This window comes from Delphinus delphis, chromosome 4 (genome assembly GCF_949987515.2).
Source record: "Delphinus delphis chromosome 4, mDelDel1.2, whole genome shotgun sequence".
NCBI lineage: Eukaryota > Metazoa > Chordata > Mammalia > Artiodactyla > Delphinidae > Delphinus > Delphinus delphis.
In genome coordinates, this window is record NC_082686.1 from 117,506,966 (window position 1) to 117,527,593 (window position 20,628).

At 46.0% G+C, this 20,628-nt stretch overlaps 1 protein-coding gene across 1 annotated transcript in view; it reads left to right on the top strand.

Annotated features, from left to right (window-relative positions):
- The window catches only part of CLSTN2 (calsyntenin 2), a 634,366-nt gene that overhangs the window by 596,113 nt on the left and 17,625 nt on the right, over positions 1-20,628 (top strand). The window contains exon 10 of the mRNA XM_060010069.1: positions 16,313-16,479. Coding sequence (XP_059866052.1) covers positions 16,313-16,479 — 167 coding nt within the window. The remainder of the gene's footprint in view (positions 1-16,312; positions 16,480-20,628) is intronic.

The window sequence follows — 20,628 nt, forward strand, 5'->3', positions numbered from 1 at the left end:
TGTTGCTGATTGGTCATCTTGTTGATGTGATTATGTATTTGGGAAAATGCAGGAACTGATGTGTATTGATACAAATGCTGTAAACCCTTTACTTTCTGAGATATCTGACAACTCTGGAATCAAAACGCCACAGAAACTCTGTATTCTCTTTGCTAACCTCTTGCTATATACTTCAACTGATCCTCTACAGAACAAGAAAAAAGAGTTTAGGCTTAGGAGTCATAAAAAATTGAGTTTGAGTCAAATTCCAGCCCTGCCACTCACTAGCTGTGTGGATCCAGCAGAATCCCTAACTTCCTTGAACTCCTACTTTCTCACCGATTTTTTTCTTTTTAATCTAGAGTAATACCTATTCCTTATTACAAGGATTAGGTGATGGGTCCATGGAGTGTGCTTGGCATGTTTCAGTTGAATGAATGTGTAAATTTGAAAACATCTGCTGGTCGCCTCGTCCACCTCCTTCTCTGCTCCTTGCACCTAAACCCAATATGGCAGATTGTCTGCAAGACCTTGGTACACTCTGGCCTCTGGGATACCATCTTCCCCGTGGCTCCCTGCATGCACTGACCTTCTCCCTTTCCCTGGGATTAATGCTCACACTCAGACCCTGCCCTCCCAGGTCCATCTATAGGCGCTGGAAGATGGGGCTGATGGTATAGGAGAGAACCTGATCATTCAGGCTTCTGGGCATGGAGAAGATCTGAGTATCTTCTCTGAGGGGAATGATAATTTATTGGTGAATTTTCAGCATAGGAGAAAAATCCTTTAAACTCTTTAAAATTGGGCTTTATTGGATGAGAAAGAGTTCGCTAGGAAGATAAAGACAGCAACAGCATACAGCATGGCAGAGAAGCTTGACGTCAGCATGCCCAGGGTGCCCTATCACTGGAACGTGCATGGACCAGAATGAGTTGAGAGGAGGCTGAGATAAGGAGTTGAGACCAGACCATAGTGCGCCATCTTGCCTTGTCAGGAGCCTGGATTCTCTTTTCGTCTTGGAAGGAGACATCAAAAGGTCTTTCAATAGGACATGGCACTGTGAAGTTGATGGCCTATGATGCAGTCTTTATCTCGGCATGTTTCTAAACCTCCCGAAGTCCACTTATCTACACGCTCTAAGCCCGCTGTGTGAACGAACCCCTTTGGGCCTGTAATCGTGGGGAGTTTTTCAAGTACTTTTGAGATTGGCAAGGGAACTGGTTCCCATTTATGAAATTTCCAATTGGGGTTTAACAATGAGGATAGAAAATAACGTGCTAGCAGCTTCTTGCTCCCGGGAACTGGCTCCAGCACTGAGGCTGGGCAGTGTTCTCCAGCCCCAATTAGCCTACTGTGCCCTGTTCGTGAATTGGAAAGCCAAAGTAATTGGTAGAACTTTATTTTCATTGGTATTTTTTCCAGTAATTAAAAAAAAAAATTGAGACTTCATTTACACTTAAGAAATGTTGCCAGTACGGCCTAGAGCAGGCAGCATATTTTAATTCTTGAGAAGGGCTTTTGAAGTCAGGATGGACCTCGCCTTTCAAAAAAGTCCTCCTTCCTCTGCATGGCCACTGCATGCCACCTGACCATCACCTCTGTGCTCCGTGTCAGTGTTCTGGGGATGGAATCAGACCCTCTCTCCTGGCCGAGATCAGTCTGATCAGTCAGAAACGGCTGCCTTTGGACAAATACCAGGTCCCTGTCTCTGGGTCACGCCATTGGAGAAGATCTTTTGAAAGACTAATTAATTTGTCCTTTTCCTTAGAGTCCCTACTCATCCTTTTTTTTTTTTTTTTTTTTTTTTTTTTTTGCGGTACACGGGCCTCTCACTGTTGTGGCCTCCCCCGTTGCGGAGCACAGGCTCCAGACGCGCAGGCCCAGCGGCCATGGCTCACGGGCCCAGCCGCTCCGCGGCATGTGGGATCCTCCCGGACCGGGGCACGAACCCGTGTCCCCTGCATCGGCAGGCGGACTCTCAACCACTGCGCCACCAGGGAAGCCCCCTACTCATCCATTTTTAACAGCAAAACTTCAAGTTCTACCCATATATGGTAAAAACTGTATAATCACATCTGCTTTGTGCCTGGACCTCTACACTGGGCCCAACCAACCAGGGCCTGTAACTCAGCTGTCGTGGGGGTGAATCGGGAAGCCTGCTGATGTGCCAGACCATGGCCTTAGGGAGTCCCCGGGGTGTCAGAGAGGTGCCTCAACAGGTGACACCCCAGGGCACCTCTCCCTCAACATGACAACCAGAGCAGCTCTGTTTTATCCATTTTGTATGATATCAGGGCAAAAGTTCTGTTAATGAAATGGCTGAACATGTTTGAAGAAACATAGTTCTAGACATGCACCCCAGAAAGTACCACCCTGCCCTCTGCCTGAGTCTCATCTGCTCTTGGGGGAGCTCATCACACACTTCTCTGCTTGTGGCTCTGCCCCCAGACACCACCTCATCCCTGCCTCTGCTGGGGCCTCTCCTCCAGTGCTCTCTGGACCTTGACCTCCCTAGAGTGTCTAGCTTTGCCTGTTCCTGACAGTGGCACCCCTCTGGCCTTGGATGAGAAGGGCTTTCTGCCCTAGCTCCTGGTCTGGCTGAGTCCTACCCCCTACTTAACAAATAAAGCAGCGGGAGATAAAGAAGGGGATGGTTCTAAACATTAGAACCTGTTAAGGGACAGACAGAGAGAACCCCCATTGTGGCTTTGGGGAGGAGTCAAGGCAAAGAATAGGAATGGCCAAAAAAGGAATAAAAAGGCAGAAATAACCCTGAGGGTTGCAGTAATCAATAGCGTCTGTTCCTCAGACAGAGAGGAATTAGAGCCACCTGTGGACCTGAGATCTGCTGTACATTTTCAGGTCATTTTTTTTTTCCAGACACTAAAAGTAGTGCAGAGACTTGGAATACATGCCGTCACTTAATAAGCTTGGTCTAATTTAATACAAATTCTCTTAATAAAGTCTGTGTTGAAATTATTCTGCATCCCTGGGGGTCTCTGCTGCTGGGAGAAAGAGGCACGGGCTAGCACAGTCCGCCTTACATTCAAGTGGCATTTCCCGAGGGGTTCATGGAGCTCGGTCCCACAGTTTCCTCAAGGAGGCCAAGGTCCAGTTTGGGAAACTGCGTAAACCATCCCCACAGCACCACACTGAAGAGTCACAATGCACATGTGCTTATTCAAAGCTCTCAAAAGCCTGCCAAGAAACCAATCAGTTTGACATTACTTAACCTATGTTTCTCAATCGTATTCCTCTGTGGAACTCACTCTTTGTGGAATAGTGTTCTTGGAGCACTGTTTGGGAAACATCTCATTGGAGTTATTAATGCAGATCTCCACCCACTACTAGGGCATGAGTTTGCAGAAAGTAAGGACTATCTGCTTTCACAGATTCTCCTCCCCGTCTCTTTCCTCCTACTTCATGTCCTGGAGAAGGTCAATAATTAGTGTTTATTGAATTATACCCCATTTTTGAGTTTGTTTTGACAAAGGCGTATGGTTCATGGTCTGACACACAGGCATGACTAACAAGGTGTCTCTTTGCATTGTCTCTACTAAAAAATCAAGAAAAGGTGATTCTAGGACCTGGAGTTCATTTGACATGAGGGTATATTGGTTTAAAGACAACATAGATGGGCTTCCCTGGTGGCGCAATGGTTGAGAGTCCGTCTGCCGATGCAGGGGACCTGGGTTCGTGCCCCGGCCTGGGAGGATCCCACATGCCACGGAGTGGCTGGGCCCGTGAGCCATGGCCGCTGAACCTGCCCGTCCGGAGCCTGTGCTCCGCAATGGGAGAGGATACAGCAGTGAGAGGCCCGCGTACTGCAAAAAAAAAAAAAAAAAGACAACACAGATGAAATCAGCTTTAAAATTCAGGCATTCATGTGTGGAAACACAGTATAACTGAGTTACAATTTTAACGTTGAATCTTATTCTGAAAGTAATATTAATTAGAAAATTTGGCAAGGGTCTTAGAGTAAAAACAGTGTCATTTTAACTTCTCTGAGAGGCACACCAGAGTGGGGAGAAAAAAACAGGAGAAGGCCACTGAAAGAAGAGACAGAAAACTCACGTGACTCATTTCAGAGTCCCTCGGTTCTTGCTGTCACCAGAACTAGTGGCCAATTTTGAGTTCCTGCACTGTGCTCACCTCTGGCTTGTCTTCTGTTTAACAACCCTATGGTGTGGGTGTGATTATCATCCCCATTTTGCAGATGAGGAAACTAAGACTTAGAGAACATAAGGGCCTTGGGAAAGGTTACCTAGAGCCTGGATTTGCACCCAGGTCTGTGCCACCCAGAGCCCTCACCCTTAATTATGCTGCTACACCACCTCTGCTTCTAGGGACATGTAAAGTCAGATGGTGTTTCACAGCCAAGTAAGGAAGACCAGAGGATTCTGGAATCTGGGGTCAAACCATTTACCCAAACTCCCTGAGCATTTTTTCCCACAGATCAGACAAAATCAAGCTGAGGCCAAAGATAACCACAGGCCCCTCGCGCATTATGGTTTAATGGGAGGGTTGAGTTTGGAATCAGATGAGAATTCCAGACCCTCACTACTGCTGCTTATCTGCTCTGAGTCTTTGAGGACCATGTCTTGCCTCTGTGGTTCTGGAGAGTGGAGGGGCCATCCTGGGTGAGGGATGAGGGCCCTTCTAACTCCATCAACTTAGGTCCCCAACCCCGGAGTAATGACTTTTGTGGTCATCCCATAAGTCGTATGTTTCACTCACTTAGAACATGCCATGGAAATGTTTGCTGGAAAGGCTGGAGGGAGGGAGACATAAAAACCAAAGGATAGAGAAAGCCTGCTGAGAATGCGTCATGGCCAGCCCTGATGGCACAGCGTCTCTGTCCACAAGTCCCTGCAACTACAGTTCAACCCCCGGGGTTGCACGGACCGTTTTAAAAGCCGCAGCTTATGGGGGTCTATTACACACTTCACTTAGTCTTTGCGCTCCGTGTGTGTCTCCATCACTGAAATGAGGAAATGAGAGAAAGCAAGATTTCAGATGGTCTCACCATTTGCATTGCTCAAAATTGATATCCAACCATCCATGAAATTGTGTTCATTGAGGAGTGTCCCCATCAATAAACCATGCACAGAGCAGCCTCCAACTCAAGCAAGAGGGAACGCGGCCCCCACTACCTTCCATGGGTTTCTCAGACTAAATAGCTGTGGGAATAACAGCAGGAAAAGAAAAAAAAAAAAGATCACAGCATCCGCATACGCTTTGCAAGGGGAAGAGACTTAGTACCTTCGCACGACACAGATCTTTTACTCAGAGGAAGGTGAACATGACTGATTCTAAAGCTACGTGAACAGTCGATGGGCTCACCTCCCAGTGGAAAGAAAGCTGAGGCGGAATTCATTCCCAGTGCAAACTCCGACCCAGAATAACACAGGTAACGTTAAATCACACTTGCCAAACGCTATTATTTTTCAGGACAACTGTGTTTCCCAGCAAACTTGACACAAATCATTGAGAGTTGCTTCTGAAACCATTCAGTGTCTACAGAACCCAGTGTCATTGGACATTCTCCCCCAGCCCCGTGTCAGTTCCAACCTGTCCCCATCTTTCTGAAGCACCCCAATTATGACGTCCTCCAAGAAATGCTGCTCGAACTCTCCCGGCCATATGTACTGTATGGCGTGGAGGTCAAAGGCTTGGGGGCAAGCAAGACCTGAGTTTGAATCAGAATTTCGCTAACTTCTGCCCGTAGGGCATTAGGCCATTTACCTACCTAGCTTTGAAAACATCATCTGTAAAAGGAGTTGTATGTTTAGCAGGTAAGAGTCTGGATTCACAAAAAGAAAAGTAGTTTTTCCACATCCGTCTTAGTTTCATTTCAAGCCCTTCTTCTATCTGACTGGAGGAGATTTAACCTTGGCAAATTTGGAATTCTCCCATTTCCTTAGGGTGCTCGCTGATTTCAGGGGGCTGGATTGTATAAGGTGCTAGGGTGTCAAGGGGCCTCCAGTCATCTTTCCATGCAGGCATCCACTGAAATAGTGCCCATCTCTTTGGTCCTCAGTCACTAATGGTCCTTTAGGGCCATCAGTGCTCTCTGTATTCCCTTGCCTTACTTAGGGGCACAGAAATACCTCTGCTGCTTCTCATGTTCTCTGTGAAACCATCCATGGTCCATCTGTCCAGATATGCCAGGCTGGCATTCCATCCCAATATCACACACCCCTTCCAGGGCTCAGCCCAGGTGGTGGGCCTCAGGTGCCCTCACTCTGCATCTCTTTCATCTTATCCCCCCACCCCTTCCCTGCCACCCGCCAGTCTGGGGTATCATTTCCTAGACTGGGGGAAGGCAGATTTTCTTCCTCTATTTTCCCCCAGATGTTGAAGATACCCACATCTTCCCCACCCTCCTAAAGGTTTAGGATTCTGCAAATGAAAATGAGGAAGAGATTCGGCTTCAAGCCCCATCTCCTCTTTCCCCGTCACAACCCTCCCTGCAGCAATGATCACAAGGCAGAGGTGCGTTTAAGTGGAGGGTAAGATGGGAGAAATCAGAAGAAGAGAGGCATATTCTTATTCACTTGATAAATATTTCTTCATAATGGCCCAGGAGGCCAGGTTTGATTTTGGAATTCTTTTATTAAAAATTGTGGCTTCAGAAAAAAATAAAGAAGAGAGGCTATGATCTCAAAAGTACTATCCTGCCACTTAAGCATTAAATAAAATAGTATATAAAAGAAATTTGCCATGTTTTAGGGACCTAATACTAAATCATGGATGTTATTTTTCCCCCCTCTGATCTGTTGGACACATTGTCTAAATCACGTTTGGAAATTAATCATGCACTGCCTTAGAACACCTGCTGTACTGGAAATTTACCCATATTTTTATTTTACTTTTCCAGTGTCTATTCTCCCAACTAAATGTGAGCTCCTAGGGAACACAGTCCCATCTTATAATCAACTGAATCAAACAGAAGGCTAGGCAAACAGAAAACACTTTAAAAATGTGTGCAGATCTAACCTGAGGAATCCAAAATTGTGTTTGCAAATATTTAGAGAAGGTTCTTTGTACTAGAAATCAGGTTATTTTCTTTTCTTAAAATAATTCACGAGCATGTGTATGTCTAAATGTTAGCAGGGGAGCCATGTGGTGTGTGCAGACACCCTAGATATTAAATAGAAAGCGATTTTTCAATGTATCCATTATTTTTTTTATATCCTACATCACAACCACCTCTGAGTGCAAATATATTTCCAATTTTTGCTGGCCTCCTATTGCAAAATGCTAATAGAACTGCGTTCCTGGAGCTGCATCACTAATAGAGTGCATCACAGATCTGGGATTCTTGAGTCAAAAATAGGAAATATGGGTGTTTCGCTGAATGAAAATACTGTGTAGGAAGATGTCTTGGCAACCAGGAGAGTCACAGAGTGTGGTCTTTAAGGATGGAGCTTCTGAGTGAGAAGTTGAGGGGGCCTGGATGGCAGACCACAGCGGCTCTCTCCAAGCCACATTCTAGACTGGGCTGCCCAGTACCACTAGTTTGCCCAGTTAGTCCTGAGCACAGATGGATGTACTCACTCTCTAGAGCCCACATTTCACCAATTCCTGCTCATGTGACCTTAGCTACTTTCTCCTCTAACCCCAAGTTTCCTCTGTAACTATAGAATAAGTACCTACCGGAGGAATCCAGCTCCCTAACTTCAGACTATACTATAAAGCTACAGTAATCAAGACAGTATGGTACTGGCACAAAAACAGAAATATAGATCAATGGAACAGGATAGAGAGCCCAGAGATAAACCCATAAAAATATGGTCACCTGATATTTGACAAAGGAGGCAAGGATATACAATGGAGAAAAGACAGCCTCTTCATAAGTAGTGCTGGGAAAACTGGAGAGCTACATGTAAAGAATGAAATTGGAACACTTCCTAACACCGTACACAAACTCCAAATGGATTAAAGACCTAAATGTAAAGCCAGAAATTATAAAACTCTTAGAGGAAAACATAGGCAGAACACTCTATGACATAATCACAGCAAGATCCTTTTTGAGCCACCTCCTAGAGAAATGGAAATAAAAACAAAAATAAACAAATGGGACCTAATGAAACTTCAAAGCTTTTTGCACAGCAAAGGAAACCATAAACAAGACGAAATGACAACCCTCAGAATGTGAGAAAATATTTGCAAATGAAGCAACTGACAAAAGATTAATCTCCAAAATATACAAGCAGCTAATGCAGCTCAGTATGAAAAAAAACAACCCAATCTAAAAATGGGCAGAGGACCTACATAGACATTTCTCTGAAAAAGATATACAGATTGCCAACAAACACATGAAAGGATGCTCAACATCATTAATCATTAGAGAAATGCAAATAAAAACTACAATGAGGTATCACCTCACACCAGTCAGAATGGCCATCATGAAAAAGTCTACAAACAATAAATGCTGAAGAGGCTGTGGAGAAAAGGGAACCCTCTTGCACTGTTGGTGAGAATGTAAATTGATACAGCCACTATAGAGAACAGTATGGAGATTCCTTAAAAAATTAAAAATAGGGGGCTTCCCTGGTGGCGCAGTGGTTGAGGGTCTGCCTGCCGATGCAGGGGACACGGGTTCGTGCCCCGGTCCGGGAAGATCCCACATGCAGTGGAGCGGCTGGGCCCATGAGCCATGGCCACTGAGCCTGCGCGTCCAGAGCCTGTGCTCCGCAACGAGAGAGGCCACAACAGTGAGAGGCCTGCATACCGCAAAACAAAAAAAAAAAAAAAAAAACACTAAAAATAGAATTACTATATGACCCAGCAATCCCACTACTGGGCATATACCCTGTGAAAACCATAATTCAAAAAGAGTCATGTACCACAGTATTCATTGCAGCTCTGCTTACAACAGCCAGGAAATGGAAGCAACCTAAGTGTCCACTGACAAATGAATGGATAAAGAAGATGTGGCACAAATATACAATGGATTATTACTCAGCCATAAAAAGAAATGAAAACACCTAGAAACAAATGACAATGAAAACACGACAACCCAAAACCTATGGGATGCAGCAAAAGCAGTTCTAACAGAGAAGTTTATAGCAATAAAATCCTACCTTAAGAAACAAGAAACATCTCAAATAAACAACCTAACCTTACACCTAAAGCAATTAGACAGAAGAACAAAAAATCCCCAAAGGTAGCAGAAGGAAAGAAATCATAAAGATCAGATCAAAAATAAATAAAAAGAAATGAAGGAAATGATAGCAAAGATCAATAAAACTAAAAGCTGTTTCATTGAGAGGATAAACAAAATTGATAAAACATTAGCCAGACTCATCAAGAAAAAAAGGGAGAAGACTCAAATCAATAGAATTAGAAATGAAAAAGGAGAAGTAACAACTGACACTGCAGAAATACAAAGGATCATGAGGGATTACTACAAGCAACTATATGCCAATAAAATGGACAACCTGGAAGAAATGGGCAAATTCTTAGAAATGCACAACCTTCCGAGACTGAACCAGGAAAAAATAGAAAAAATAAACAGAACAATCACAAGCACTGAAATTGAAACTGTGATTAAAAATCTTCCAACAAACAAAAGCCCAGGACCAGATGGCTTCACAGGCAAATTCTATCAAACATTTAGAGAAGAGCTAACACCTATCCTTCTCAAACTCTTCCAAAATACAGTGGGGGGAAGAACGCTCCCAAACTCATTCTACAAGGCCACCATCACTCTGATACCAAAACCAAAGATGTCACAAAGAAAGAAAACTACAGGCCAATATCACTGATGAACGTAGATGCAAAAATCCTCAACAAAATACTAGCAAACAGAATCCAACAGCACATTAAAAGGATCATGAACCATGATCAAGTGGGGTTTATCCCAGGAATGAAAGGATTCTTCAATATATGCAAATCAATCAATGTGATAAACCATATTAACAAGTTGAAGGAGGAAAACCATATGATCATCTCAATAGATGCAGAGAAAGCTTTTGACAAAATTAAACACCCATTTATGAGAAAAACCCTGCAGAAAGTAGGCATAGAGGGAACTTACCTCAACATACTAAAGGCCATATATGACAAGCCCACAGCCAACATCATCCTCAATGGTGAAAAGCTGAAACCTTTTCCACTAAGATCAGAAACAAGACAAGCTTGCCCATTCTCACCGCTATTATTCAACATAGTTTTGGAAGTTTTACCCACAACAATCAGAGAAGAAAAAGAAATAAAAGGAATCCAAATTGTAAAAGAAGAAGTAAAGCTGTCACTGTTTGCAGATGACATGATACTATACATGGAGAATCCTAAAGATGCTACCAGAAAACTACTAGAGCTAATCAATGAATTTGGTAAAGTAGCAGGATACAAAATAAATGCACAGAAATCTCGTGCATTCCGATACACTAATGATGAAAAATCTGAAAGAGAAATTAAGAAAACACTCCCATTTACCATTGCAACGAAAAGAATATAATATCTAGGAATAAACCTACCTAAGGAGACAGAAGACCTGTATGCAGAAAATTATAAGACACTGATGAAAGTGATTAAAGATGATACAAACAGATGGAGAGATATAACATGTTCTTGGATTGGAAGAGTCAACATTGTGAAAATGACTCTACTACCCAAAGCAATCTACAGATTCAATGCAATCCCTATCAAACTACCAATGCCATTTTTCACAGAACTAGAACAAAAAAGTTCACAATTTGTATGGAAACACAAAAGACCCTGAATAGCCAAAGCAATCTTGAGAACGAACAGAGCTGGAGGAATCAGGCTCGTGGACTTCAGACTATACTACAAAGCTACAGTAATCAAGAGAGTATGGTACTGGCACAAAAACAGAAATATAGATCAATGGAACAGGATAGAAAGCCCAGAGACAAACCCACGTACATATGGTCACCTTATCTATGATAAAGGAGGCAAGAATATACAGTGGAGAAAAGACAGCCTCTTCAGTAAGTGGTGCTGGGAAAACTGGACAGGTACATGTAAAAGTATGAGATTAAAACACTCCCTAACACCATACACAAAAATAAGCTCAAAATGGATTAAAGACCTAAATGTAAGGCCAGAAACTATCAAACTCTTAGAGGAAAACATAGGCAGAACACTCTATGACATAAATCACAGCAAGATCCTTTTTGACCCACCTCCTAGAGAAATGGAAATAAAAACAAAAATAAACAAATGGGACCTAATGAAACTTAAAAGATTTTGCACAGCAAAGGACACCATAAACAAGACCAAAAGACAACGCTCAAAATGGGAGAAAATATTTGCAAGTGAAGCAACTGACAAAGGATTAATCTCCAAAACTTACAAGCAGCTCATGCAGGTCAATAACAAAAAAACAAACAACGCAATCCAAAAATGGGCAGAAGACCTACATAGACATTTCTCCATAGAAGATATACAGATTGCCAACAAACACATGAAAGAATGCTCAACATCACTAATTATTCAAGAAATGCAAATCAAAACTACAATGAGATATCATCTCACACCAGTCAGAATGGCCATCACCAAAAAGTCTACAAACAATAAATGCTGGAGAGGGTGTGGAGAAAAGGGAACACTCTTGCATTGTTGGTGGGAATGTAAATTGATACAGCCACTATGGAGAACGGTATGGAGGTTCCTTAAAAAACTACAAATAGAACTACCATATGACCCAGCAATCCCACTACTGGGCATATACCCTGAGAAAACCATAGTTCAAAGAGAGTCGTGTACCAATATGTTCATTGCAGCTATATTTACAATAGCCAGGAAATGGAAGCAACCTAAGTGTCCATCACCAGATGAATGGATAAAGAAGATGTGGCTCATATATACAATGGGATATTACTCAGCCATAAAAAGGAACGAAACTGAGTTATTTGTAGTGAGGTGGATGGACCTAGAGTCTGTCATACAGAGTGAAGTAAGTCAGAAAGAGAAAAACAAATACCGTATGCTAACACATATATATGGAATCTAAAAAACAAACAAAAAAAATGGTCATGAAGAACCTAGGGACAGGACAGGAATAAAGATACAAACCTAGTAGAGAATGGGCTTGAGGATACGGGGAGGGGGAAGGGTAAGCTGCGACAAAGTGAGAGAGTGACATGGACATATATACACTACCAAATGTAAAAGAGATAGCTAGTGGGAAGCAGCCGCATAGCACAGGGAGATCAGCTCGGTGCTTTGTGACCACCTAGAGGGGTGGGATAGGGAGGGTGGGAGGGAGGTGCAAGAGGGAGAGGATATGGGGATATATATATATATACCTATAGCTGATTCACTTTGTTATACAGCAGAAACTAACACACCATTGTAAAGCAATTATACTTCAGTAAAGATGTAAAAAAATAAATAAAAAAGAATAAGTATCTACCTCCCAAGAGTTTGATGAAGATTCAACAGCGTTGGGCACATAGTTCATGCCAGTCATTGAGAGTTGTTGTTGGATCTGCTGCTCCAGGTGGGGGACAAGGCGGGGAAGGGATGACCACCTGGATGCCTTGGACAGTGGCAGCTCTACCATTCAGACCCAGGCTCACACCCTTCTTCCTGTAGATCAACAGAAGTGTCGCTTTACTAGGGCAGGGACATGCTAATGGCTGTGAGGAGTGCCGTATCTATGAGGGCTTCGAGGGCCGAAATCCAAAGACCCCACATTGGCTCTCCCATACCCAAAGCCATGGTCACCTCAGGTCATCCCTCAAAGCCAAACGTGTGGACTGATCACTTCAATAGAGGTTTCTCCTTTCATTTCCAATGTGAAGATGCTCTGGGTGTCAAGTAACAACGGTCTGAGTTAACGCAGCTTAAGCTGTAAAGATGGACGATTGGCTGCCACAGCTGAGCACACTCCGTGGTAAAGCAGTGAGGAGGTCTGCTCAGGGTTCGCTCAGCCTTTTCTGCTCTCCTGGCTCCGCCCCCTCCAGGAATTGCCTTGGTTGTCCCTGGTCTGCTTGCAGGATGGCTGCAGCCGCTCTCAGCCTTCTATCTTCACATAATGATCTCCAGGGAAAGAGAGCAAGAGCAGGTTCCAGAAACTTTCTAGAGAGAAGATGGAAGCTCTTTTCCCAGAGGCTGCCAGTCAATTTCCCCGCTCAGCTCACTGGCTTAAATTTGGTCTTATGATTAACCCTAGACCAACTCCTATGGCTTTTTGATGCTGATTGGCTTCATCTTGGTATGAGGGGGCCCAAGTATAGGCCTCATTCTGTCCCTGGAGCAATGGAGATGGAATAACCTTTGACTAAACAGAGTCCATCCCTGGAACTCAAGTCAACCCCCCAAACCTCAGGGCTGCCATTGCAAGAGGACAGGATTGAGATGGATGCTGGAGAGGCACCACAGGTCTACAACTCTGCTGGACCACCTTCTTCAATTCAGCAAACAATTATGAAGCGTCTGCTGTGTGCCAGGCAGGGTGCAAGATGTTTGATGACACAGGGACAGGGGCTCATGTTATTGAGAGGGATAAATGAGCCAACTTGTGCAAAGTGCCTGGGGCAGCCCTCAGCCCCAATACCTGTTCAGTATTGTCTTCATTACAATGAATCCTGCATGAGTATTCCCTGTCATCCAGCAGACAGACTTAAAACAATAAATTCCAGCAGCATATGGAGAGGGGCAAGAGTAAGCCTGTGGGTGGCATAAAGGAGAGAGCTGACTCAAGGAGTATGTAGAAGCCTGGCCTCAGGAAGTGTATAGCCCACTGGTTCTTAACCTTGACTTCATGTTTGATTCACCTGAAAGAGACAGAGGAATGGATAGAGAAGATGTGGTATATACACAGAGTGGAATATTACTCAGCCATCAAAAAGAATGAAACAATGCCATTTGCAGGAACACGAGTGGACCTAGAGATGATCATACTAAGTGAAGTAAGTCAGACAAAGACAAATGTCATATTATAAAATCACTTATGTGTGGAATCTAAAAAAAAAAAAGATACAGATGAACTTATTTACAAAACAGAAAGAGATTCACAGACATAGAAAACAAACTTATGGTTACCAAAGGGGAAAGAACAGGGCTAAGGGATAAATAGAAGGTTGGGATTCACACATGCACACTACTATATAGAAAATAGATAACCGACAAGGACCTACTATATAGCACAGGGAACTACACTATAGTCAATATTTTGTAGTAACTTATAGGGGAAAAGAACCTGTGCCATATAACTGAAACTAACACAATGTTGTAAATCAACTATACTTCAATTTTTAAAAAAACTCCCCACACCAGTTAGGTCACAATCTCTGGGGGTGGGACCCCTCACCAGGGTCAGTTTATCTTTTTAAATATCCCCAGGTGGGGGCTTCCCTGGTGGCACAGTGGTTGAGAGTCCGCCTGCCGATGCAGGGGACACGGGTTCGTGTCCCGGTCCGGGAAGATCCCACATGCCGCGGAGCAGCTGGGCCCGTGAGCCATGGCCGCTGGGCCTGAGCGTCTGGAGCCTGTGCTCCACAATGGGGGAGGCCACAACAGTGAGAGGCCCGTGTACCGCAAAAAATAAAAATAATAAATAAATAAATATCCCCAGGTGATTACAATGTGTAGCCGAAGTCAAGAACCACCCCTTACAGGCTATTGAAGACATAAAGCACAAATACATTAACGAACAATGCTGAGCTGTGAGGGTGCATTAAAATGAACTATTGTGTTCCAGGCTCAGAGCAGGGAGAGGGCAAGGTAGGCAGGGGGCCTAAGGGGCCTTGAAGAACCAGTGGGATCTGCCTGATCCTCTCAGTGTGAGAGGAACGGGTGTGAGCAAATGTATGTGTGCAAACCTAGAGGGTGTATCAGTCTGGACCCAGCCAGGAGAGAGAAACCACACAGTAATTTCAACAAGGAAATATAAAAAATTATTAACTATAACAGCGTATTAGAGTAAGGAAGGATTAGCTGCTAAGTAGAGAGAACTCTGAAGGCTATAGGAATGCAGATATCAGGACACCCACCCTCCCTGGGGCTGAAAAAGAGCACCCTGTGGAGAGCCCTCTGCCACCCAGGCAGAGCTCCAGACTTGGCTGACACAGCGTGGCTCACTGAAGGGCAGAGAAATCGCTGTGGTGGTACTCCGGCAGAACCTTCCAGGAACCTGCCCTCCAGATGCTGGGGAAAGCTGTCCACAGGGAGGTTTCTCATGGAGCACACGGATGGGGGCCACGGCTGAGACAGCGCAGGAGAATCAGGAGGCAAAACCCAGCAACGTCCCCTACAAGCAAGTGGAGGCTCAGAGAGGCAGCAGAACCTCCTCAGGGAATTAGCAAAGCTGGATTTCCACCCAGATCCATCTTTCCTGTACGTTCAGCCACCTCTCTGAACAAACAGAAATGCAAGATCCAGACTAAGATCGTTGACATAAGCTGCCCAGGGATGGAAGGGGTCTGTGCTCCGTGAAGTCAGTGGGGAGGGCTTCGTGGAGGAGGTGAGGCTTCCAATGGACCCTAGGGGGGCTTTTATTTTAAGGAAACGAGGGAGAAAAATGACACGAGGTGGCTTCCAGGCTGCCTTTGCCACACAAGCCGCGTTGATCAATTTCACATGCAGAAGAGCCGACCTGGGCTCAGACGGGACTCGGCACAACCAGTAGAGGGAACAGTAAAAAAAAACTCTTGGGTGACGAGAAGAAGGTCCGAGGTAGAACAGAATCAAGGAAGCCCTTATATGCCAGAGAACCTCGATCGGAGCTGATGTGAAATCAACTCACTGTGAGACAGCCAGAACCCAGGGACCTGGGGCTCCTAGGACCCCTCAATCGCATGCCAGCCTCTCTGTGGAATGAATACAGGAGAGCAAATGCCAGCTCTGCAGTCACATACACCACTAGAGTACCAGCTCCAGCATTTAGCTGTGTGTCCTGGGGCAAGTCCCTCAACCTTTCTGAGTCCCAGGGTTCTTCATCCGTCAGTTGGAAACAATGATCCCTTCTTTGCAGGCTCGCTCAGGTGAAGTCCCCAGCACACAGCCTGGCGCACGGCGCGTCTTTCATCACTGGTAGATTCTCCCTCTCCTACTTTTACTCTGTAGGCCCTTCCTGTCTTTTAAGACCTCCTGCGCCTCTGAAAGTAAATGTTTTAAATTCAGGAATTCCAGATTCCTAAACAGGTGCACCTGGAGGAGTGCCAAGGTCTTGGCGGCCAATGACATCCTCTCGAGACTCGGGCTTCACAACTCTGCGCTCACCACTTGGAAGGAAAAGCTCGGGTTCAGGGGATGCAGCCACTGTGTTCTTGGCTCCCCAGCCAGATGGCGCCTTGAAGTGACGTTTCCTACCCAATGTCCGCAGGGCAAATAACGACGCTTCTTTATCTTTTAGGAGGAGAAGTCACCAAGCCGCGCTTTGCTCAATTCTTCCACGGCAGCCTGGCCAGTCTCACCATCCGCCCTGGCAAAATGGACAGTCAGAAGGTGGTTTCCTGCCTGCAGGCCTGCAAGGAAGGGCTGGATATCAATTCCCTGGAAAGCCTGGGCCAAGGAATAAAGGTAAGGAAGGAGCCAGCATCGCTCCCAGTGAGACGGTGCTTTGTGAGGCAGAGGCTGCTAAACACCAGTGCAATCCTGGACGTGGAGTCATTTCCTGCCACGTCACACCGAGCTGGTACCATGGCAAAGGTGCTGCCACAGCAGGGAGATCGGTGACCGTGACCGTGACCGCACAACAGACTCTGTGCCGTCTCCTGAAATTCCTAGATGAAGCCCTCGAGTGCAATCAGTTCAGTGCATAAAAGCAGGCACACGTTCAATGTCTACCTGGAGGGAGTTGCTATATTTCATTGTTTCCTGGGTTGGGGGGTTGCTTTGTTGTTTATTTGCCCAAAGGAACTGAGGGAGCAGTTACGCAAGCACAACCTTCAGAAATACAGAAAAGTAGGATTAAAAGTTTGGACCATGGAAGCTACTAATTACAAAGGAAGGTCACCCGGAGTGGGTGGAATTAGAAAGCAGATGCAGAGGTCACTGGGTCTTATGTTGTTAAGTTGAGGCCCGGATTGGGCTCCAGGCAATGTCTGGCTGCCAAAGGGTATATGAACAGATTCACAATTTCGTCATCCACACAACATAAAACTCTTCAAACGATCCAAGGGAATCCAAGCTGCATTTTGAGAAAAGCGCCTCCTGAGGGGCGCAGGATGTGGTTGACTGTCCTCGTCAAGCACCTCCCCGCCCACGATGGGCGGGGATAGATCTGGCCTCACCTGGACCGAGGAGCGCCTGCCCGCATCAGGCCTCGGGGTCCTGAGCAAAGAGCAGGGTAGACATCATCACAGCCCCCGCTCCATCATAGCGGATCCCAGTGACAGCAGGCAGCCCCTTGGCCTCCTCTCTGGGAGTGAGGGCGGCCCACCCTCTGTCTCCAGGGACACAGGACAGCCCCATGAGGCCCCAGCGGCTGTGAAGGTTTCCCAAGGAGGGAGTGACCAGAACAGAGGTTTCCCACCACCTCCCATCTGTCCCCACTCAGCACTGCCCATGGAGCTGCCCGGCCTCTCCACCCCAGGCCTGCGTCTCCTGGACAGGGGTCACCACTCCAACAGAGGGCCCCCTCATTTACACTCTCAGTGGTCAACTGCTTGTGGGGCTCTGACTTGGGCTGGCCTTGGAGGGACCAGTGATCTGGGCAAATCACGCCTCGACTTCACGTTGCAGTCACTTCAGCAAACATTCCGCGGACACCCGTATAATTTGGCTCTGGGCTGCGGAGAGGGACACGAAAATGAATGTTCCAAGATTATTGTCTTTGGGGCACTCAGTGGCCCAAGCAGACACCTGTAATCCGGTGCTCCAATGATTATGAGCACCGACATTTACTGAGGGTCTCCTGGGTACCAGGCACTGTTCTAAAACCTTTAGGGGTTTAACTCACTTAAGCCCCAGAACCACCTATGATAAATGTACCATGAATCTTCCCATTTTGCACATGAGGAATGGAGGCCTGGAAGAGAAAGGAAAGTTGCCAGGGATCCCAGAGTGAGTCAGGAGCAGAGCCAGAATGTGATCCCAGGCAGTTCTGCTCCAGAGCTTCAGAACCGGGAGCAACAGCAGGGAGGGAAGGCTCCTCGGAGGAGGTGAAGCCTGAGCGTATTGTTTAGGACGGGTAAGAACTAACCAGGAGAGAGGCAGGCAGTGGGTGGCAAGGGAGAGGGCAGGGCGGTCACTCTAGGCAGAAAGCCAGTGTTACAAGTGCCCAAATTGCAGGAGGCAAGCTAGAAAGTGGGACCAGAGAGGTAGGCAGAGGCCGGGTCACGGGGCCTTGTTAATGTCTGGTGTTTACTTTTTTTTTCTGTTGGCAACAAGCAACCATTGAAGGGCTCCAGGCGAGGCAGCATGATCTGGACAGGCGTGGGGTTCAGAATGCTCACCCTGGAGCCCTGGTGAGAGGGGGAAGATGGGAGGAGTACACAAGCAGGGTAAAGCATGAATGACCTTCCAGAACACTGTTTAAAATGCATGAAACACATACACACAGGTGCTCTCGATAGCTAATCACCCGTCTGAAGGAAACTCACAAGACCGCCTGTACTGCAAAGGCCAGCATTCCACCTGTCAATTTCATGGCAGCTGGCCCAGGCAAGCCCCTCGTGGCACATTTCATACAGATATCCTCACAGGCAGAGCCTGGGGTCTGATCCCTGGTCTACTGTTTGTATTGTTCCCTCAGTGTTTTGTCAAGCCAGTGAAATCTGTCCTCCGACAGATCCAGAATCCGTCCCCTCTCTGATTCTGGATTTGCTCCTTCCTCTGCGTGATCTTCTCTGCTCTAGACCATCCCATGGGGCCACAGTTGCAGGATTCCAAGCACCACAGAACACATAAACCAAAGATGCTGGACTTACAAGCCACACATTCTTAGAACTATAAATTAAGAACCATAGCAATCCCTACATAGCGGTCCTATCCTGTGAAAGAGGAAGTGCTAAATGAAATGGCACCCAGAGCTGTGGGGAGTGGAGGGGGCTCATCTGACTTTTTAGAATACCACCTGCTCAGAACCAGTCACTGCAAACGATCCTTTCCCATCCTTAGGGCGCAGCGGGCAAGAACTAGTTCACTGTATGAGAAGTTAATGAAAACACACACGATGTTACGGTGCACCCACTGGGGGCTATTTTAAGCTCATTATCCCTACTCCTCACAACAAATTAAATATTATGACCCCATTTCAGAAATAAGGAGGTTGGGGCTCAGGGACTTGGCCAAAATAAGTCTAGGCTCTTTCCGCCACAAGACTCAGATGAGAAGGCATTCTTGAAAATTCTTAAAACTGCTTCCAACCTGCCTTTCCTCCTTCGTCCCTCATTTCTTTTTTGAATAATGACTAATACTTTCTCTGCTGGCTCCCGGCCTCCTCCCTCCCCTCTGGCTAGTCCAAAAAGTGAGGGCCTGCCGTGATTAAGAAAACATCCCGTCTACTCACAGGGTCCCACGTGGGTTCCTCGTCTCACTTGTCTTCCCCTGGATCATGCATATTTCCAGCTATTTCTCCAGCATGTCTGGACTCATCACATGATCAAGGTGGTTGTTGTTATGTAACCATATGAGACACTGTGGAATCGCCACATTCCTGAAGAACACACGCTTCTGATTTTCATAGCGTCATCCCTGCCAAATTGTCATCTCTAGTGTGGAAGCGTGGGAAAAAGCAAGAGCTTTGGGACAAAACCCTCCTAGGGTCAAAGCACAGTATGGATATTCATGACCCGGGTGACCTTGGGCAAGGTACTTTAATCCTTTAAGCCCCAATTTCCTTGTGTGTAAAATGGACTTAGTATTATTTTGTAGTGATGTAAGAATTGAATAACATATATATTTTTTATATATCCTTACATATATTTATATATCAGATATAGCAAAGAGACACATACAGATGAGATATATAGATATAGATATACATCTAGATATAGATACAGATCTCCCCTAGAAAACCTGATAACTAGGCTCTCAACAAATCACAGTTCCCTTCTCCTGCTGGGCTGACCTTGCACTTGGCATTGCTGATGCCCCAGCTTCTTTTGAAAAGTAATCCTGGGTGACAGTTGCAACAGAAGAGCCTCTATTGCAGGGAATCTTCATCTGTCCCAGCCCAGAGGAGCTGGCAGGGAAGGCGAGGTGCCTGGAGGGCCACAGCCAGCCTGTCCTCAAAGAACAAGCCAGGGCTTTCGGCAGGGACTTCACTGATGTCCCAGCCTGACCCTCCAGGACCGCTGACCATTCTGCTAAGACCATCTGTCTAACCGCTTCTTGGTTCAAAGAAAGGAACCACTGTGGCTACAGCCCAGCTTTCCAGGGAGAGTGAGTGCTGTCACCTTTTGCTAGGTCCCCAGGAAGCCATCTCCTGCCCCTGTGGAAATGCCAATACCATCCTGTGTCTCGCAAAACCAGAGACCGACTCTGTCATGCCACGGAAGACAACACAAACATACAAGCAAGACCTCTTCTAGTGGAGGGTTTTATTGATCCTGCAAGAACCGTGCTGACGGCTAGCCAGTGCCCACCTCAAGCCCTGTGGCAGTCCTTGGGGTGCTCTGGCAGCCAGACTTGGGTATTCACTAGAGATCCAACACATTCCCTAACCTGTCCTCTCCCTAGGAGGCTTCAGTGGGAGTGCCCTCTGCTGATGCCGCGGGCTGCTGC